The 22943-nt window shown below is 35.3% G+C and overlaps 1 protein-coding gene across 3 annotated transcripts in view; it reads left to right on the top strand.

The window, feature by feature from the left end:
- The window catches only part of ZGRF1 (zinc finger GRF-type containing 1), an 81242-nt gene extending 63939 nt beyond the window's left edge, over positions 1–17303 (top strand). Inside the window, exons 26-31 of one of the 3 annotated variants that reach the window (XM_045085533.1) lie at positions 2195–2322; positions 5453–5576; positions 15173–15349; positions 15488–15622; positions 16314–16575; positions 16749–17303. In XM_045085533.1, coding sequence (XP_044941468.1) covers positions 2195–2322; positions 5453–5576; positions 15173–15349; positions 15488–15622; positions 16314–16575; positions 16749–16906 — 984 coding nt within the window. In that variant the 3' untranslated portion in view covers positions 16907–17303. The remainder of the gene's footprint in view (positions 1–2194; positions 2323–5452; positions 5577–15172; positions 15350–15487; positions 15623–16313; positions 16576–16748) is intronic. The other 2 variants (XM_045085530.1, XM_045085531.1) reach the window with 2 other exon arrangements.
- Positions 17304–22943: the final 5640 nt, after the last annotated feature.

The raw sequence follows: 22943 nt of genomic DNA on the forward strand, positions 1-22943 counted from the left end.
ATTGAGCCCTGTATCAAGCTCCAAACTCTGCAGGGAGTCTGCTTAAAGACTCTCTCCCTCTGCCCCTCCCCTCACACGCATGTGCATGCAGACATGTATGCACTCTCTCTTTAAAATACATAACTCTTGGGGCACCTGGGTGGCTCAGTGGGTTAAAGCCTCTGCCTTTGGTTCAGGTCAGGAACCCCGGGTCCTGGGATCGAGCCCCGCATCGGGCTCTCTGCTCAGCAGGGAGCCGGCTCCCCCCCCCATCTGCCTACCTTTGTGCCTACTTGTGATTTCTGCCTGTCAAATAAATAAATAAAATCTTAAAAAAAAAAGAAATTTTGTCTAGCAAATTTCCAACCTCCAATTAGGCATTCAAAGCTAGTACATTTCTAAAGTGACGTGTCTTTACAATAAAATTAAATTTTAAAAATGCTTCATAGTTGGGGCGCCTGGGTGGCTCAGTGGGTTAAGCCACTGCCTTCGGCTCAGGTCATGATCTCAGGGTCCTGGGATCGAGTCCCGCATCGGGCTCTCTGCTCAGCAGAGAGCCTGCTTCCCTCTCTCTCTCTCTGGCTGCCTCTCCGTCTACTTGTGATTTCTCTCTGTCAAATTAATAAATAAAATCTTTAAAAAAAAAAAAAAAATGCTTCATAGTTTAATTGCTATTTTCTAGATCAGTAATAAGATTTCTTCTGTGATTAGAATCTTGGCAATATAACAAATTAAAGATACAAATCATATAATATTTTAAAGAAACCTTAGTTCTTTAGGTTTTTGTACTAGATATTTCTTTAAAAAAAAATGCTTCCTGGTTCACAACTTTCAGGTTCTTAGTCTAAGGTTGTCTTTATCAGGTATAGTTTCCAGAAATTAAATAATGAATGATATTTGAAAGTGATAACATGAGCAGTGTATACTGCTACAGTGGTGTCTTCTGCTGGATCATATTAAAAGAGCTGACTATTTAAAAAGTATGGAGTTTCTAACATAAATGTGGCTTCATGATTTTGTTCTTGTTTTTAACAAAACGAAAATAACTGACAGGGCTATTATATGTGATAAATGTTATTATTAATGTATATAATATTTCTTGTTTTATGGGATCTATGGAGGTAGTATTTAATTTGTAAAGCATATTTTTGTCAGTCACGTTTGTTGACAAAAAATATGGTCCATTTTTGTGGACTGCCCTTGCTACTAAGAAGTGGAATTATAGAGGCGCCTGGGTGGCTCAGTCCTTAAGTGTCTGCCTTCCGCTCAGGTCATGATCCCAGGATCCTGGGATCGATCCCTGTGTCGTCCGGCTCCCTGCTCAGTGGGAAGCCTGCTTCTCCCTTTTCCCACTCCCCCTGCTTGTGTTCCCTCTCTCACTATCTCTCTTCCTGTCAAATAAATAAATAAAATCTTAAAAAAAAAAAAAAAAGGAAATGGAATTATTCTCCAGATTGTTAAGAGGGAAAAAAATTATATATGCATGTGTGTATGTGTGTATGAGTGAGAGTGTGTGTGTGTGTGTGTGTATGTAGCTATTAGACTACAGGGGCAATTGACCACATCTAATCAGAAAATTCAGTGATTTTCCTTTTGTTTATATTTAGTTTCAGAGATTAAATGTTAGCTTTTTTTAATGAGGCTTTTTGCTTGAGAATAATGGTATTCTGCTATAATATTTGAGAATTATAAGATTCAAATATGCTTATAGACCACAAGTACACTTTAGTTTACTGTTGTTTAGAAATAGTTAGACATTTTTACTTTCTAAAATAAGTCAAAATCCTAACATGCTTGAAGGTAAAGCAAAGTACAGTTCATTAGCGTGTTCTCTTTGTGGAGAACTTTGGCCTGTGTTGATAATAGTAATGGATGATGTGTTTATCCAGCTTCATCTAGAAGGATGACATTTGTATGTCATCCTTAATATTTTTAAAATCCTTGATAATATAATACCTTCCTAGTAAATATCAAAGTGTGCCTTTTATTTGTTCTTGTTAAGGGACTTGTGGCTTAAGTAGCCTTTGTTCTGTGATTTCCATTTCCTATGTGGAAATAATAAAAATGTGGAGGTAAAGTGACTTGTGATTCTTGATTGCCAGTAATTAAATTAGGACAGCTCATTTCTGATTTTAACTTTACAAGTTCTTTGGTAAATTCATTATCTTATTTTCTCGAAAAGTTGTTAATTAATAATATTCTTGTTGTAATAAAGGTACGAGTAGTTGGAATTACCTGTGCAGCCTGCCCATTCCCATGCATGAATGATCTTAAATTTCCTGTAGTTGTGCTGGATGAGTGTAGTCAAATAACTGAACCGGCCTCTCTCCTTCCTATTGCAAGGTAACCTAAACATTTCTGAAAAACACAGATTTCACAATTATTTCAAATAATTTCTCACTTCAAACTCTTACTAAACTTGTGTGAAAATTCTTAGTAATTTAGGTACTAAACTCATTTAAAAGAATGCAGAAGATAATTTGGGGGGATTTGGTTAATGTGTCAAGATTTTGTTAGATCACAGTTGAGACATTTGGATCATGTAATTCTTTTTTTGAAGTTTTAACTTTAACTCCAGTTAGTTAACATACAGTGTAATATTAGTTTCAGGTGTAAAATATAGTGATTCAGCACTTCCATGTAACACCCTGTGCTCATCGCAAGTGCCTCCTTAATCCCCATCACCTGTTTAGCCCTCTCCCCGCAGCCCACCCTCTCCCCTCTGGTAACCACTGGTTTGTGCTCTATAATGAAAAGTCTGTTTCTTGATTTGTCTCTTTCTTATTTTTTCCCTTTGTTTGTTTTATTTCTTCAATTCCACATATGAATGAAATCATATGGTATTCCTCTTTCTCTGATTGACTTACTTTTCTTAGCATTGTACCCTCTAGTCCATCTATATTGTTGCAAATGGCAAGATTGCATTTTTTTTTTATGGCTGAATGATATTTTATTGTATATGTAGATACCACTTATTTATCCATTCATCAGTTGATGGACATTTGGGCAGCTTCCATATCTTGGCTATTATAAATAATGATGCTATAAACATAAGGGTGTATTATCCCTTTGAATTAGTGTTTTTGTATTCTTTGAGCAAATACCCAGTAGTGCAATTGCTAGATCATAGGGTAGTTCTGCTTTTAATTTTTTGAGGAACCTCCACAGTTTTCCATTGGCTGTACTAGTTTGCATTCCCACCCACAGTGCAAGAAGGTTCTTCTTTCTCCACATTCTCACCAGTCCCACTGTTTCTTACGTTGATTTTAACCATTCTAACAGGTATGAGGTGGTATCTCATTATAGTTTTGATTTGTATCTCCCTGGTGATCACATAATTTTTTTTTGAAGATTTATTTATTTGAGGGGTGGGGTGCCTGGGTGGCTCAGTCGTTAAGCATATGCCTTGGGCTGAGGTCCTGGGATGGAGCCCTGCATGGGACTCCCTGCTCAGTGGGAAGCCTGCTTCTCCCTCTCCCACTCACCCTGCTTGTGTTCCTGCTCTCATTGCGTCTCTCTCTGTCAAACAAACAAATAAATAAAATCAATCTTAAAAAAAAGAGAAAGAGAGAACATAGTGGGGCTAGAGGAAAGAGAGGAAGAGAGCAGATTCTCCATTAAGCACAGAGCCTGACACAGGGCTTGATCTCAGGACCCCAGGATGAGGCCTGAGCCGAAATCAAGAGTGAGACACTTTTCCAACTGAGTTACCCAGGTACCCCCAGATTACATAATTTTCAAAGCCTTGATAGCTCTCGTGCTAGGATTCTACTAGGACTTTACAGATTTCCCAGCTAGATTAAAGGTTCCATTTTAGTCCTACTTTGAGAACCTAAGCTATTGAAGAATTGTTCTTCAGTAACTTACTTTGTTAAAATTCCAGTGTTTAGGTTCTGAAAATTATATTATGAAAGGATATAAAGTATATAAAGAAAAATAAGTTAAAAATTCGTGTACTAAAATTTAGAAGACTATGACATCTTCTAAGCTGTATCAGCTAATTGAAACATTATGCTTTTAAAACATTTCTAATTGAGGGATCCTAAAGGTGATAGAGAAAGTGCTAAACTTGGACCCAGTAGACCTGAGTTCTAGTCCTTGCTCTATCCCTGGTTAATGAGGGAGCAGGGTACCAATTAGTATGTTTTCCCTGGGACTTGGAGGTCCTTAATTGTAGGAATTTTAGTTTAAACTGGGACAGTCCTGGGCAAACCAGGGTGAGTTGGTCACCCTACTCAGGAGCGAGGAATGGAGGAACAGTAAGGCATTGCATGGAGGATAGAGGAGTAATACTTTGGAGCACCTACTGTACATTAAACACATTATATACTTCACTAAGTCCTTAAAACAGTTTTACAAGGTATTAATACATCCAGTTACCAGTCAGAATACTGAAGCTTGGAGAAGTTGAATAACTTATGTCCATAGAATATAATAGAGCTGAGATTTGGATATAGACTCTTCTATGAAAACCAGACATTTTCCCATGATATCCTACCTCTATTTAGAAAGACATTTAGCCCCAGGAGCCCAATTTACTTCATCTCTAAAACAAGAGTTTAAGCCAAATGACTTTTAAGAAAGCCTCTGAGTTTACAGAATTTAAAAGTCATTGTTTCTCAAAATGTGTTCTGCAAAATGCTAATTCCAAGCAGAGGCAGGCAGACATTTAACGAGTTTTTTTCTTTTAAGATTTATTTATTTATTTATTTGTCAGACAGAGGTCACAAGTAGGCAGAGGCAGGCAGAGAGAGAGAGAGGAGGAAGCAGGCTTCCCGCTGAGTAGAGAGCCCGATGTGGGGCTCCATCCCAGAACCCTGGGATCATGACCTGAGCCGAAGGCAGAGGCTTAAACCCATTGAGCCACCCAGGTGCCCCATTTATAAAGGGAGTTTTATGTGGAAAAAGTTGTAAAGGATTTTTAACTCAGTAACTTCAAATCCTTTTAATACATTTATTAGCATTATCAAGCCTTGTTGGTTACCAGAACTTCTTTTTTTTTTTTTAAGATTTTTTTATTTTTGAGTAATCTCTATACCCAGTATGGGGCTCGAACTCAAAACCCCGAGATCAAGAGTCACATATTCTACTGACTGAGCAAGCTAAGTACCCCAGTTCTTAGAACTCTTTGTGATATTCCAGTTCTTTGAAATACATGTTAGGAAATTGTGCAATAAGGGGCATGTAGGCGGCACAGTTGGTTAAGCCTCTGACTCTTGGTTTGGGCCTAAAGTCATTATCTCAGGGTCATGAGTTGGAGCCCCATTGAGCCTCACTGGGCTCTGGGCTCAGTGAGGAGTCTGCTTAAGGTTCTCCCACTCTCCTCCTCCGCCTCTGCTCCCCCACCCCTGCCCTTTCTCTCTCTCTCTCCCTCAGATGAATTAATCTTAAAAAAAAAAAATAGTGCAATAAGTGATATCAGTGCATCCTTTTTTGTTGTTGCTTAGATTAACTTTTGGAATTCTGTTTTTAGGTTTGAGTGTGAAAAGCTGATTCTTGTTGGAGATCCCAAACAGCTTCCTCCTACTATTCAGGGTTCTGATGCAGCTCATGAAAAAGGATTGGAACAAACTCTTTTTGATCGGCTTTGCTTAATGGTACTACTGCTGAATTCATACAAAATTATAATTTATTGATTTATATACTGTGTAGATTGATAGATAATGAAAATATTAGAACTACCCCCATGCCTTAAAATAATTTTAACTGTAATTGTTTAGAAAGTACCCCTCTTAAAGATAAGTAGAACCCTGTAATTTGAATGGCCTTTTATAAAATTAATCTTTTCCCCATGTACTTTAGTAGTGGGTAGTAAATGCATTGCTCTTGCTCTAAAATTTAAAAAACTCTATAATGTCTCTATTGTCCCTGTCCCCTATTGTAGAGCTGTTGCAGAGTGCTGCTTCACATTTAGAAGAATTTTAAAAATTAATTATTAATATATTTTTAAATTGAGGTAACATTCACATAACATAAAATTAACCATTTTAAACTAAATGAGTCAGTGATATTTAGTACATTCACAATACTGTGTAATGACCTCTCTCTAGTTTCTTTTTTTTTTTTTTTTTTTTTTAAAGATTTTATTTTATTTATTTGACAGAGAGAGATCACAAGTAGGCAGAGAGGCAGAGAGAGAGAGGAGGAAGCAGGCTCCCTGCTGAGCAGAGAGCCCGATGCGGGACTCGATCCCAGGACCCTGAGATCATGACCTGAGCCGAAGGCAGCGGCTTAACCCACTGAGCCACCCAGGCGCCCCCTCTCTCTAGTTTCAACATATTTTTATCACCCCAAGATAAAATCCCATACTCCTTGAACAGTTACTGTCCATTTCCTCCTTCTTCCAGCCCTGGCAACCACCAGTCCATTTTTAGTCTACATAGATTTATCTCTTCAGGGGATTTTATATCATACAGTCTTACAACTTTCGTATCATACAATTTGGAATTTATACAATATGTGACCTTTTGTGCCTGGCTTCTGTCACTTAGCAGTGTTGTTGAGGTTCATCCACACTGTAGCATATGTCCGTACTATATTACATTTTTTAAAAGTATATTCATAACGTAGTACAGCCATTGCCCTGCTCATTTCTAGAACTTTTTCATTATCCCAACAGAAACTTTGTACCCATTATTTAATATGCTTCTTTCCTGAGCTGATAACCTCTATTCTACTTTCTTTCTCTATGAATTTGCCTACTCTGGGTGTTTTATATAAGTAGAATCATACAATATTTATCCATTTGTGTTTGGCTTATGTACTTAGCATAATACTTTCAAGGTTCATCCATGTAGTGGTATGTGTCAGAATTTCATTCTTTGTAAAGGCCAAATAACATTCCATTGTGTGTAATACCATATCTTATTTATTCACTCATCTATGGATGGATATGTGGGTTGTTTCTATCTTTCAGCTACTGTGAATAATGGTGTTATAAACATTGGTATATAAATACCTATTCAAGTCTTTGCTTTCAGTTCTTTTGATTATGTACCCAGAAGTGTTACTACTGGGCCATACAATAATTTTATGGTTTTTTAAAATCCATTTTCTTTTTTATTTTTAAGTTTATATTCAAATCCAGTTAGTTAAAATGCACATGTACTGTATAGTAATTCCCCACTTCCATACAACACCAAGTACTTCTCACAAGTGCCCTCCTTACTCCCCACCACCTATTTAGCACATCCCACTATCCACCTCCCCTCTAATAGCCATCAGTTTGTTCTCTGTAGTTAAGTCTATTTCTTGGTTTGCCTCTCTTTCTTTCCCCTTTGCTTGTTTTGTTACTTAAATTCCAGAGATGAGTGAAATCAAATGGTATTTGTCTTTCTCTGACTTATTTTGCTTAGCATTATACTCTCTAGCTCCATCCCTGTCATTGTAAATGGGAAGATTCCATTCTTTTTTGTGTGTGTGTGACTGAGTAATAATATTCCATTGTGTGTGTGTGTGTGTATCTATATACCTATATATATCTATATATATCTATATCACATTTTCTTTTTCCATTCATCAGTCAGTCGACACTTGTGCTATTTCCATAGTTTGGTTATTGTAGATAATGCTGCTGTAAACATCAGGGTGCATGTATGCCTTTGAATTCGTGTTTTTATATTTTTATATTTTGCATTTGTATTTTGTATTTGTATTTTATTGTATTACATTTGTATTTTGTATTGTATTGAAGTGCAAATACCCTGGATTACATAGAAGTTCTGTTTTTAACTTTTTGAGGAATGTCCATACAGTTTTTCAGGGTGGCTGCATTGGTTTGCATTCCCAGTGTAAGAAGTTTCTCCATTCTTCACATCCTTGATAATTTTGTGTTTAACTTTTTGAGGAACTGCCAGACTGTTTTCCATATCAGCTATACCATTTACATTCCCTACAGGAATTTCTCAACAAATGTTCCAGTTTCTCCACATCTTCACCAATATTTGTTTTTTTTTGTTTTATATTTTTGGGGCTTTTTAAATAATAGCTCTCCTAATAGATGTGAAGAAGCTCTCTCATTGTGGTTTCCCTAATGAATAAGGACATTAAGCATTTTTGCATGTGCTTATCTTTGGAAAAATGTTTATTGAAATATTTTGCCCAATTTTTAATTGGGATGTTTGGTTTTTTGATGTTGAGTTGTGTATGTTCTTTGTATTTTCTGGATATTAAACCCTTATTTGCAAATGCTTTCTTCCATTCTTAGGTAGTCTTTGTTTTCTTGACAATATTTTTTATTTTTTACTTTTTATTTTTTTTTTGGAGAGAGAGAACCTGTATGAGCAAGTCAGTTGAGGGGTAGGCAGAGGGACAGAGAATCTTAAGTAGGCTCCAGGCCACTGTGGAGTTTGACATGGGGTGCAATCTCATGACCCTGAGATCATATCCTGTCCCAAAATCAAGAGGTGGGTGCTTAACCAACTGAGCCATCCAAGTGCCCCTTGACAGTATCCTTAGATGCACAAAAGTTTGTAATTTTGATGAAGTCCAATTTGTCTATTTTTTCCTTATGTCACTTATGATTTTGGTGTCATAGCCATGAAATTGTTGTCCAGTCCAGTGTCATACTGACTTCCCCCAGTGTTTTCTTCTAAGAATGTTACAGTTTTGGCTCTTACATGTAATTCTTTGATCCCTTTTGAGTTAATTTTTGTAGATGGTATATAAGGTACAGATCAGCTTTTTTCTTTTCCTTGCAGATATCCTGTTTTCCCAGCACCATTTGTTGAAAAAACAGTCCTTTCCCCATTGAATGGTTTTGGCACCCTTGTTAAAAATCAGTTGACTTTGTGTGGGTTTATTTCTAAATCCTCCATTCTATTTGATTGGTGCATATGATTTAATTACTTTTTATGGCTGAATAATGTTTCATTGTATGTATATACCATAATTTTTGTACCTATTCATTATTACTATTGTTTTGATGCAATAATCTAAATCGAGCTATTTTAAAAGCAGAAGATTAAAATATTACCCATAAGAGTTATAGAAAATCTGTTGTCAAAAGAAAAATGTTATCATTGTTGCTAGTTTATTGTTAATTAATTTTCATTGTTGCTAGCTTATTCTTTTTCAAAGATTTTATTTATTTATTTGAGAGAGTGAGAGAGAGAGTGTGTGCACAAGCTGGGGGAGGGTCAGGGGAAGAGGGAGAAGCAGACCCCCTGATGTGGGACACTATCCCAGAACCCCAGGATTATGACCTGAGCTGGAGGCAGACACTTCAACAACTGAGCCTCCCAGGCACTCCTATTCTTGCTAGTTTAAATTGCATTTAGGGGGTTATTTTGCTGTTTGAACTTCCAATAATCTGTACTTTCTTAGCAGAGGAGAAAAACTGAAATGAAACTAGAAATAATTAAATCTCAAATAAATATTTCTTTACCCATAAGAGAGAGTTTTTCTAAAAGATCCTCTAACAGATTTTATACGGATGGATTAATTTCTTTGCTCTAGACGATAGAGATACTAGTGCTCTCATGCTTTACCCCCCTTTTTTTATCCCTTCCCATGTTCCTATCTTTGTTAGTTATTACATCATTATTCTTTTTGTTTTACAATCATAATTTGTACAGTTATTTAGAATCAGTTTTATATTTAAAAAATTCAGTACCTTTTCATTCATCTGGGTGCCTTGGACTGCATCATCATTTTTTTTTCCATAATGGCTCATAGATGCCTACTTTCCTGAGTTCTTTTTGTTTCAAATGTCTATTTCCTTTAAATGTAAATGGCACCTTGGCTTATTGAATTGTTGCTATTACTGTGAATTTTGGGGCCAAACTGATTATTTTCCCCTTGTAATGATTTATATTTTCTACTTGGATGCAAGAACTATTTTTATAACCTTAAAGTTGATAAACTTACTACAGTATATCTTAGTGTGGAGCTTTCTGTAACTAACCACTCTGTAATATAAGGTATCTCAAAGTGGAAATTTTCGTTCTTTGTTTCAGGAAAGGTTTTTGTTCCACCTGTTGAATTCTCTGTCAGTAGCTTGTCTGTGCAGCCTGCTATAACAAAATACCATATACTGGGTCTTAACCAACAGATTTATTTCTCACAATTCTGGAGTTTGGGAAGGCCAAGGTCAAGGTACCTTCATTTGGTTCCTGATAAGAGCTCTGTTCTTGGCTGTATCCTCACATGGTGGAAAGAAAGAAAACTCTGGCCTCTTCCTCTTATAAGGAGACTAATCTTATCATGAGGACCTCATCCTTATGCTTATCTAAACCTAATTACCTTCCAAAGGCCCCACCTCCAAATTCCATAACTTTGGGGTTCAACGCTGCAACATAGGAATTGGGGTGGGGAACACATTCAGTCTAAAACAGAGGTTCCCCAGTTATTCTGATATTGGGTATCTTTATCTGTCTTCCATTTATGTTACCTTAATTTCTTTTTTTTTTTCCTTCAGATTTTATTTATTTATTTGACAGAGAGAGACCCAGCAAGAGAGGGAACCCGTTCTTTAATGTTACCATTTAGAAATTAGTTTTTTTCTTTATGATTGAAATTTCCCTTTTAATCTTATCTTTTCATCATCTCACCTTTGAGATTTTGTTTCACTCAATTATATTCTGATTATATTCTAAAGCTTTTATACTTGAGGAAAATTTTCTTCTGTTGGTTGTATTTTGTCTAGGCTGGGCTCTATGCATATTGTTTGCATTGTCTTCCTTTATTTTGTTAATTTTCGGGGAGAAGCCATCATATGTTTGCATAGTTGCCATTCCTACTTGATTTCTTGATGTTCATCTTTAAGTAGCTCTCTCAGATTTGTATTCTCTACTTTTGTAGTATCCTGAAAATATGGTGGTAGGGAAGTGGAATAGGAGTGAGACTGGAATAGAAATAAATAAGAATGTGTAATGTCTTTTTTAGCTTACATGTGCTCTCTCAATTCTAAGGTTTTGTTAAATATCCTGTCCCAGTATTCGCTCCACATGGTTGGAGGTATTGTCCTTTCCCAGAGGAGGACTATTCTTGGATTTCACGTGTCCTCTCAGTTTGATGTTTAGTCCTCAGAGCCTTCACTTCCGCTAAAAACTGCCCATTTCACTTTCTCTGTTTCATTATTATTCTTAGAAGCCATTTCTATTTTATAACTTCTAGAGGAGTTAGGAATCTCACTACACAGATGGTTCCTGACTTACAATGTTTTGACCTACCAATTTCAACTTTATGATGGTGTGAAAGTGATAAATTTAGTAGAGACTATACTTTGAATCTTGAATTTTGATCTTTACCCAGGCTAGCATATGTGTCAAGATCCTTTCTCATGTTGCTGGGCCTCAGCTCCCAATCAGGATCATAAAAATAAACAACTGATACATGTAAGAACCATTCTGCACCCATACAACCATTCTGTTTTCACTTTCAGTACAGTATTAAATTACAAGAAATATCCGACACTTCTTTATAAATCAGGCTTTGTGATAGGTGATTTAGCCCAACTGTATGCTAATGTAAGTATTCTAAGCATGTTTAAGGTAGGCTAGGCTAAGCTATGATGTTCCACAGGGTAGATGTATTAAACGCATCTTGACTTATGATATTTTCAACTTATGATGGGTTTATCAGGATGTTACTGCATCATAAGTCAAGGAAGATCTGTATTGCATTTCTCCCTTCCACTGAAATTTTGTTTCTTTCTTGGTGACAGGAACCTTTTAACGTTTATGACATTGGGATGGCTATAAACATTTGTTGCCTGGCTACTGTATTTTTTTTTTGCTGTTGTTTTTAGTTATTTTGTTATTTTAGTGTTTTTGTTGTCCCTTTATATATCAGAGAATGGATTCTGCAAGGCAGTTTTATTCTACTTTCTTCAGAAGTTTCCCCATACACTGAGTTTCAAGTTGATTTAAGTTTTGAGTTGAGTTGTACTTAATTTGTGAATACTCAAGCTTTCAATGGTCTTGAGCTTTTAATTGTAACTGAATTGAATTGCATAACTTTCTACCGCTTCCATAATGTCAGTGTCCAGATTCTTTTGAATCAGACCTTTCCAGTGGCTTCTTAATAATCTTAATTAAAAATTATTTAGATTCTTTTTTTTTTAAGATTTTATTTATTTATTTGACAGAGATCACAAGTAGGCTGAGAAGCGGGCAGAGAGAGAGAGAGAGGAGGAAGCAGGCTCCCTGCTGAGCAGAAAGCCTGATGCGGGGCTCAATCCCAGGACCCTGGGATCATGACCTGAGCTGAAGGCAAAGGCTTTAACCCACTGAGCCACCCAGGCACCCCCAAAAATTATTTAGATTCTTAAACCATTTTTGAATAGGTAACATTATCACATGATTTGGGATTTGAATTTAAGAGGAACCAGAAAGTACAGTGAAGACTTCTACTCCTGTCCCCCAGCCACTCAGTTTCTCTCCCACAAAGCAACTGTCACCTTTGCTTGTACCCTTCTAGTCATAATTTATGTCAGTATAAGCAAATACATAAAGTATTTTCCCTCTGTTTTAACAAATGCTAGCATAGTATGCATGCTGTTATGCTCTTTGCTCTTTCGCTTATTTGTTGTCGATGACTTTTAAAATATGAAGTAGATTTTTAGAGGGGATTTTAAAAGGGTAAATAAAGGACTTAAAAGTGATTTATTTACAGAATAAAATGGAATAGAATTTACAAAATGGAATATATAAAACAGTTAAGGTGAATTAACTTGATCCATATAGATAGTGCTCATAAACGTAGTGGATATTGAGAGAAACAAGGTGCAAAGTGTTACATAGTGTAGAACACAATTTATGTGAATTTCAAAAGCATAACAAATAATATGTATTAATCATAGGTATATGCCTATGTAGTAAACATATAGAACTTCCATGGGAATGCCATAAGATATTGATTCAGAAAAAAGATAGATACCACATATTAATGTATACATAATGTTAGTTTGAAGCTATTTCTGGAGAAGCTGGTAGAGGAAATGAGGTGGGAGCTTTAGCTATATATGTCACATTTTATGTCTTAACAAAAGAGAGATCTGAGGCAACAAGGACTAAATACTAATGTCACATCTGTGTAGTACATACATGAGTATTATATTGCTTTGCTTTTCTGTGTATTTGAACTACCTCAGAATTAATTAAAAGAAATAAAAATAATATCTACTAATCATGATAAAAAGTATAGAAACTACAGAAAACTAAAGGGTTAAAAACAACAACAACAACAAAACGGTAATAACCTTACTGCCCCCAAGAGAAAATCCTTTGTAATATTTTAGTAGTGTTCCTTCCAGCCTTTATCTTCGGGGTATATGCTTATATCAGATAAATGTATATATATAAACTCTAAAAATACATATATTTGATATGTGCAAACACACATTGGAATATCATGCAGCCATAAAAAAGGAAATCCTGCCATTTATAACAACATGGATGTACCTTGAGAACATTATGGTAAGTGAAATAAATCTGAGAGAGACCAGTAATATATATCATTTATTTGTAGAATCTAAAAAAGCTGGGGCACCTGGGTGGCTCAGTGGGTTAAAGCCTCTGCCTTCGGCTCAGGTCATGATCCCAGGGTCCTGGGATCGAGTCCCGCATCTGGCTCTCTGCTCTGCGGAGAGCCTGCTTCCTCCTCTCTCTCTGCCTGCCTCTCTGCCTACTTGTGATCTCTGTCAGATAAATAAATAAAAATCTTTAAAAAAACATAAAAATAAAAAAGCTGACCTTGTACAGAGTAGAATGATGGTTACCAGGAACTGGAAGGTAGAGAGGTAGGAAACAGGTCATGTTGGTCAAAGGGTACAAATTTCTAGTTATAGGGTATGAATAAGTTCCAGGGATCTAATTAACAGCATGTTGATTATAGTTAATAATACTATATTACATACTTGAAAGTTGCCAAGAGAATATATGTTAAATATTCTCACCATAAAAAAAGAAATGGTATCTATGTGCTGTGATGGAGCTGTTAGCTAACACTGTGGTGGTAATCAGTTTGTAATATATGTGTATCAAGTCAGCTCCTGGTACACCTTCAACGTACCCAATGTTATATGTCAATTATATCACAATAAAGCTGGAAAAAAATATTTTCTAACATAGTTGAGACCATACTATATAGTTTCTATCCTAACTTTTTTAAACTTTGCATTATAATAAATCATTTCCCTGTGTTTCTAACTAGCTTTGTAATCATCACTGTTGTCATAAATATGTTTAATCACCAAATAGGTAATGTGGATATACCATAATTTAGTCATTTCTCTAACATTGTTTCTAGTTCTAAAGCATGGTCCTTTGAGCATTTTTTTTTTAAAGTAGGCTTCATGACCACCCTCAGGCTTGAAATCACAACCCCAAGATTAAGAGTAGCATGCTACACCCACGTGCCCACTGATTCGGACTCATCCACAAATTTAGGCCCTAAATAGTACTGAGGATTGGATTTTTACTTACTATTTTTCTCCCATAAAACATACCTTCTTGGGTGCCTGTATGGCTCAGTCAGTTAAGGATTTGCCTTCCATTCAGGTCATGATCCCAGGGTCCTGAGATCAAGCCCCACATCAGGTTCCCAACTCTGCTTCTCCCTCTGCCTCTGCCTCCCTCTCTCTCTGTCTCTCATGAATAAATAAAATCTTAAAAAAAAAAACAAACTTGTCTATGTGACCATTAATCCTACCTTTTACTATGTGTTTTTATTACTGGAGTACCTTGTATTATTTAAAATGTTCAAACAGTATTACAGAACATTTTGCTCCAGAGACCCCTAAAGTACATGAAATGTGTATTTTATGATACATTAACAAAATTGAAAACTTATTTGAAGATTCAAAATGAAAGATGGCTTGTACCCAAGGAGGAAAATTCATAAATGAGTTATCAACAACACTTCCTAATTTTTTTTGAAGATTCTCTTTTAATTTAGTGTCCACCCTACTCTGCATAGATTATAAAAGCATAATGTTAGGTGCCATACTATTAGGTAATGATTTGAAGATTTGACATGTTTTATATTTTATAATTTTGTGGTATAATAATAGTTTGCCATGAAAATATCTTTAGTAATTAAGAAAACTGTATTTGTAGTCTGTTTCATCATGGTTGTAATTCACTTGCTAAGAGCACAATATGGTGATACTTTTCAATTTTAAAATATTATTTTTTTCCTTAAGGAAAAAAAATGCTTCAATTTTCTATTTTTCTGCATTTAAATTTCTTAGGGGCATAAGCCAGTTCTGTTGAGAACCCAATACCGTTGTCACCCTGTGATCAGTGCTATCTCTAATGATTTGTTTTATGAAGGAAACCTCATGAATGGCATTTCAGAAACAGAGAGGAGCCCTTTATTGGAATGGCTCCCAACCCTGTGTTTCTATAACGTTAAAGGACTGGAACAGGTAAATGACATTAATGTTAATGAGAGTCAACATGGTTTAGTTTCCTGCTTTAATTTTATTGTTGTTGTTTATATGGTTTTCTTGGTCTTTCCATAGGCTTTCTGGGAAATATAATTTAGGATCTGTTTCTTATTCCAGATTGAAAGAGATAACAGCTTTCATAATGTGGCAGAAGCTGCTTTTACACTCAAACTGATTCAATCACTGATTGCAAGTGGAATAGTGGGCTCTATGATTGGGGTGATAACATTATACAAATCCCAGATGTACAAGGTTTGTATTACATATTATGATACTTAAATATTATAATTTTATGTTATAATATTTGATATTACATTTGTAGTGGTTTGTTTTGGTTAAAAACAATTTTGGGACTGTAGTTAACATATTAAAAAAATTCTGATTTTTATCTGGTCTGGCTTTTTTTCTGTATAATTAAATGTAAATCTAACAAGGCTTAATTAAATTCAGTTTACAGCTGTTGGGGCAAAAATGCAAATAAACAAATTAGAGGGAAGAAAATACAGTGTATGCTTTGTGTTTTGGGACAGATGGGATTCAATCTTTGTTTTCCAAAATGTTCTTTCATTATCATTTCATTTTATTAATCAAAGATAGATACCAGATATTAATGTACGCATAAGCTAATTACTTCTAACTAGTTTTTGCTTTTTTAAAAAAATATTTTTCATCTGTTTCATTATTTATCAACTCTGAATTAGCATATCCAGATGAATTCCCCAGCAACAGATAAATCAACACTTTTGATTTTGTTGCCTAACTTATATTGTCCTCTCGTTATTTATGTATCATTTTAGAAACTACTAAATCTTTGTGAGTCATAAAAAAGAAAATGAAAATTATCCACTACCAGTTAAATAAAAAGGGCTGCTGTCAATAGGTTCAGGTCTTAAGTTCTTCATAGTCCCTGCCCTGAATGATCTCTTTCTTCTTTCCTCCATAGCTTTGTCATTTACTCAGTGCTACGGACTTTGACCATCCTGATATTAAAGCTGTGCAGGTATCCACAGTAGATGCTTTTCAGGGAGCTGAAAAGGAGATCATTATTCTGTCCTGTGTAAGGACAAGACAAGTAGGATTTATTGATTCAGAAAAAAGAATGAATGTTGCATTGACCAGAGGAAGGAGGCATTTATTGATCGTGGGAAATTTAGCCTGTTTACGGAAAAATCGACTCTGGGGACGTGTTATCCAACACTGTGAAGGTAAAATAAAAATATGTTTAATTCAAGCATTTTGAATTGAAATTGACTTTTGAGTTAGCGCTTAGAGTGGTTCAGATAGGAAAGCTCTGGATTTGCCACTGTAGGAGATAAATAAAGGAATAGGGGACCACTATGAAATACTGTTGTCTCATGTTTTGTATCATCTTTTTAAGGAAGGGAAGATGGATTACAACATGCAAGCCAGTATGAATCACAGCTGAACCATCTTCTTAAAGATTATTTTGAAAAGCAAGCAGAAGAAAAACAGAAGAAAAAGAATGAAAAAGATAAATCTAAAGATAAATCTCATTCACAAAAAGACATGGTATAGATAATTTGTATTTATATGAATTCCAAATTCATTTTACACTATATAGTTTTTATATTTTTTAATTATCCTAAAACCTTGTTATCAAAAACTATTTAAAGTATTTAAATAACATTAAATAACCACATGTAAAAAAATACATATATTTAGATAGGCAGATGTTGAAGGTAATATAAAATCTTACTAATAAAAAGACATTTCTTTCTAAAATTATGGCTTCTGTCTGCTAAAGGAATAGATTTTATAGAGGACATAGAAAAGGCTTCCTGGGGAATACCAGTATTACTTCAAAAATAAGTAAATATCTCAACACCTGATATTAGCCAAAAGGCCGAGAAGCGATTAAAAAAATAAATATCTCAAAAACTCATCTATTAGAACATGGCTACACACTTATATCAAAACACTCCTTTCTGAACCATAGATCAGAATTTTTTTTTTAAGATTTTATTTATTTATTTGACAAAGGGAGAGAGATCACAAGTAGGCAGAGCAGCAGGCAGAAAGGGGGAAGCAGGCTCCCCGCTGAGCAAAGAGCCCGACATGGGGCTCAATTCTAGGACCCTGGGATGATGACCTGGGCCGAAGGCAGAGGCTTAACCCACTGAGCCATCTAGGCGCCCCCAGAATATTTTTTTAAATTTATTTTTCTTAATTTTTTTACTGTTTTTAAAAATATACAATGTATTGTTTTTTTCAGGTGTACAGGTCTGTGATTCATCAGTCTTATATAATACCCATTCCCCTCCAGCAACCCTGTTTGTTTCCTATGATTAAGAGTCTCTTATGTTTTATCTCCTTCTCTGGTTTCATCTTGTTTCATTTTTTTCTCTCTTCCCCTATGATCCTTTGCCTTGTTTCTTAAATTCTACATGTCAGTGAGATCATATAATTGTCTTTCTCTGACTGACTTATTTCGCTTAGTATAATACCCTCCAGTTCCATCCACATCATTGCAAATGGCAAGATTTTATTTTATTTTATTTTAAAGATTTTATTTATTCATTTGAGAGAGAGAGCACAGCAGGGTAAGAGGCAGAGGGAGAGGGAGAAGCAGACTCTCTCTGAGTAGGGAGCCCAATGAAGAACTTGATCCTGGGACCCTGGAATTATAACCTGAGCCCAAGGCAGATACCTAACCATCTGAGGCACCCAGGCATCCCAAGATTTTTTTAAAATTTTTTGATGGCTACATAATATTCCATTGTGTATATATACCACATCTTCTTTATCCATTTATCTGTTGATGGACATCTGGGCTCTTTCCATAGTTTGGCTATTGTAGACACTGCTGCTATAATCATTGGGAGACAGGTGCCCCTTTGGTCACTACATTTCTATCTTTGGGATAAATACCCAGTAGTGCAATTGCTGGGTCATATTTTCAACTTTTTAAGGAACCTCTGTTTTCCAGAGAGGCTGCACCAGCTTGCATTCCCACAAAGTGTAGGAGGGTTCCTCTTTCTTCACAACCTCACCAACATCTGTTGTTTCCTGACTTGTTAATTTTAGCCATTCTTGGACTGGTATAAGGTGGTATCTCTGTGGTTTTGTTTGTATTTCTCTGATGCTTAGTGATGTTGAACACTTTTTCATGTGTCTGTTAGCCATGTGGATGTCTTCTTTGGAGAAATGTCTGTTCATGTTTTCTGCCCATTTCTTGACTGGATTATTTGTTCTTTGGGTGTTGAGTTTGATAAGTTCTTTATAGATTTTGGATACTAGCCCTTTATCTAATATGATATTTGCAAATATCTTCTCTCATTCTGTCGGTTGTCTTTTGGTTTTGTTGACTCTTTCCTTTGCTGTACAAAAGCTGCTGCCTGTGTTCTCCTCTAGGATTTTGATGGATTCCTGTCTCACATTGAGGTCTTTCATCCATTTTGAGTCTATATTTCGTGTATGGTATAAGAAAATGATCCAGTTTCATTCTTCTGCATATGGCTGTCCAATTTTCCCAATACCATTTGTTGAAGAGACTGTCTTTTTTCCATGGAATATTCTTTCCTGCTTTGTTGAAGATTAATTGACCATAGAGCGAGGGTCTATTTCTGGGCTGTCTATTCTGTTCCTTTGATCTATGTGTCTGTTTTTGTGCCATATCATACTGTCTTGATGATTAAAGCTTTGTAATGGAGCTTGAACTCTAGAATTGTGATGACACAAGTTTTGGTTTTCTTTTTGAACATTCTTTTGGCTATTCAGGGCTTTTTCTGGTTCCATACAAATTTTAGGATTATTTGTTCCAGTTCTGTGGAAAAAAGCTGATGATATTTTGATAGGAATTGCATTGGATGTGTAGATTGCTCTAGATTGCATAGACATTTTCACATTATTTGTTCTTCCAATTCATGAGCATGGAATGTTTTTCCATTTCTTTGTGTGTTCCTCAGTTTATTTCATGAGTACTCTATAGTTTTCTGAGTATAGATTCTTTACCTCTTTGGTTAGATTTATTTTTAGGTATTTTATGATTTTTGGTGCAATTGTAAATGGGATTAACTCCTTAATTTCTTTCTTCTGTCTTGTTGGTGTATAGAAATGCAATGATTTCTGTGCATTGATTTTATATCCTGCCATTTACTGAATTCCTGTATGAGTTCTAGCAGTTTTGGGGTAGGGGCTTTTGAGTTTTTCACATGGAATATCATATCATCTGCAAAGCGTGAGAGTTTGACTTTTTTTGCTAATTTGGATGCCTTTTATTTCTTTTTGTTGTCTGATTGCTAAAGCTAGGACTTCCAGTACTATGTTGAATAGCAGTGGTGACATCCCTGTCATGTTCCTGATGTTAGGGGAAAACCTCTCAGTTTTTCCCCATAGAGAATGATAATTGCTGTGGGTTTTTCATAGATGGCTTTTACGATATTAAGGTATGTACCCTCTATCCCTGCACTGTGAAGAGTTTTAATCAAGAAAGGCTGCTGTACTTTGTCAAATGCTTTTTCTGTATCTATTGAGAGGAACATGCGGTTCTTGTCCTTCTATCAGAATCTTTTAAAAATAAATATATATGATGCCCTGTTATTTTGTAAGTAAATATATATTCACAGTAAAACTTTTTAGAAGTACAAAAAGAAGAAGAGAAACACTAGAAATTCACTCCTGAATTTAGCAGTGCCCGGTACCAGGCCATGGCCAATACCCAGCACCGTACCTGGTATAGCAGGTATTCAATAAGTATCTGTTGGATGAGTGAACAAATGAAAGAGAGAATACTTTTGGCTCATGCCCTTCTAGTCTCTTTCCTGTGCATTTATTTACATGGTAGCTATTGGCATATAGACTGTAATGGATAGATTATATAATGGATTTTAATTTTTAAAAAATTTGAAGTATTTTTTTAATACACACATATATAGAAAAGTGCATAAATTACAAGTATACAGTTAATCGAATTTTCACAAAGTCAATACATCTTTGTAACCAGCATTTGGGTCATAGAACATAATCAACATCAAGGAAGCCCCTTTGTGTACCCTTACTGCTACTACACTGTCATCCTCAGGATATCCGAACTTATGAAAACATAGAAAATTGTAATGTGTGTTATCATGTGCAGACTTTTCAACTTTATAGAAATGGAATCACATTATGCTTTTATACCTGATTTATTAAATATTCTCATGAGATGCCTGCCCATGTTTGAATATTGATAGTTTTAAATATTCTCATTCCTTTTGATATTCCATTCTAAAAATAATTATAGTTCTACAGTTCACTTATCTTTTTTTTTTAAGTTATTTTTTTTTATTTTTATGAGAGAAAGAGAGAGAGGAAAGGGGGAGAGAGCTCATCAGCCAGAGAAGGAAGTGGCAGAGGGAATAGCAGGTTCCCCACTGAGCAGGGAGCCAACTGCAGGACTTAATCCCAGGACCCCTGAATCATGATTTGAGCTGAAGGCAGATGCTTAACTGCCTGAGCCACACAGGTGCCCTAAAGGGCACTTATCTATACTACTCTCCCCCCGCCCAGTTTTATTGAGAAATAATTGACATACATCACTGTGTAAGTTTAAGACATAGCTTGTTGCTTTGATTTACATATATTGTGAAATGAATTGCCACAGGTTCAATTAGTGTCCATGTTCTCATATAGATACAATAAAAAGAAAGGAAAAAAAGAAAAACATTTTCCTTGTGATGAGAACTGTTAAGATTTATTATCTTAGCAACTTTCCTATATATCTTATAGCAGTGTTAGCTAAAGTCATCATGTTGTACATTATACTTATTTATGATATCACTGGAACTCTGTACCTTTTAATCACCTTCCTTCACTTCCTCCTCCCTCTACCCTCCACTTCTAGTAATCACAAGTCCAATCTCTTTTTCTAGGAGATTGGTTTTTTGATATTTAATATGCCATGAATAGGAGTGCCTGGGTGGCTCAGCTGGTTAAGGATCTGCCTTCAGCTCAGGTCATGATCCCAGGGTCCTGGAATCAAGCCTTATGAGGGGCTCCCTGCTCAGCAGGGAGTCTGCTTCTCCCTCTCCCTCTGGCCCTCCCCCTGCCCAAGCCCTCACTCTGTCTCTCAGATAAAAAAAAAAAAAAAAAAAAAAAAAAAAAAAACTTTAAAAAAATGTGCAACATTTAAGTGAGCTTATAAAGTATTTGTCTTTCTCTGACTTATTTTACTTAGCATTATGCCTTCAGGGTCCATCCATGTTGTCATGAATGATAGGGTTTCTCATTTTTTATGGCTGAATCCATTCTGAATTAATTTTTGTAAGTCATGTAAGATATGTTTCCAGTTTTCTTCTTTTATATGTGAACATCCAGTTATTCCAGCACCATTTATTGAAGAGATTGTCTCTCCCTTATTGGTATTCTTTGCTCCCTTGTCAGTTATTTTCTGTATATGCTAGGGTTTATTTCTGGGCTCTTGATTCTGTTCCATTGGTCTAATTGTCTGTTTTTATGCCAGTACCATACTGTTTTGATGACTACAACTTTATAGTATAGCTTGAAATTAGGAAGTGTCATGCCTCTTGCTTGGTTCTTTCTCAGGAATTCTTTGGCTATTTGGGGTCTTTTGTAGTTCCATATTAGTTGTAGGAGTGTTTTTTCTACTTTGATAAAAAAAAAAATACCATTGGAATCTTGATAGGGATTGCATTGGATCTATGGATGGCTTTAAGTAAGTTTTGACATTTTGACAGTATTAATTTTTCCAACCTATGAACGCCTTTCCGTTTATTTGTTCTTTGATTTCTTTGATTAGTGTCTTGTACTTTTCAGAGTAGAGATCTTTTACCTCCTTAGTTAATTTTGTTCCTAAGTATTTCATTGTTTTTGATGCTATAATAAGTGAAATAAATTTCTTTGTTTCCTTTTCCAGGAAATTTAGTATTAGTGTATAGAAACACTACTGATTTTTGTATCTTAATTTTGTATTCTGCAGATTTACTGAATTTATTGATTAGATTGAAGGGTTTTTTTTTTTTTAGTCTTTAGAATTTCTGTATATCATGTATATTTTATGATATACATGATTAATATACAATTTCATGTATATCATGTTGTTACATGCAACACAGACAGATTTGCTTCTTTCTTTCCAACTCCAATATCTTTTCTTGCCTGACTCTGCTCGCTGGACTTCAGTACCATGTTGAATAGGAGTGATAATAGGAGACACCCTTGTCTTTTTCCTGATCTTAGAGGAAAAGTTTTCTACTTTCATCTTAGAGTATGACATTAGCTGTGGGCTTGTCATATATAGCCTTTATTATGTTGAAATATGTTCCTCTATGCCTAATTTGTTAAGAATTTATTGTGAATGGATATTGAATTTTGCCATATGCTTTTTCTGCATTTATTGAGATTATCATATGATTCTTTCTTTCATTCTATTATTGTAGTGTATCACATTGGTTTGTATATGTTGGATCCTCTTTGCATTATAAGAATAAATCCCACTTGATCATGGTAAATGATCCATTTAGTGTGCATTTAAATTAGGAAAACAATGCATGAATAAAACAAGAAGTTCAACAAATAAATAGGCACCCTCTGAAACAAAAACAAAGCAGAAGTC

This window comes from Mustela putorius, unplaced genomic scaffold, assembly GCF_011764305.1.
Source record: "Mustela putorius furo isolate JIRA1106 unplaced genomic scaffold, ASM1176430v1.1 tig00000868_pilon_pilon_pilon, whole genome shotgun sequence".
In the NCBI taxonomy this organism is placed as follows: domain Eukaryota; kingdom Metazoa; phylum Chordata; class Mammalia; order Carnivora; family Mustelidae; genus Mustela; species Mustela putorius.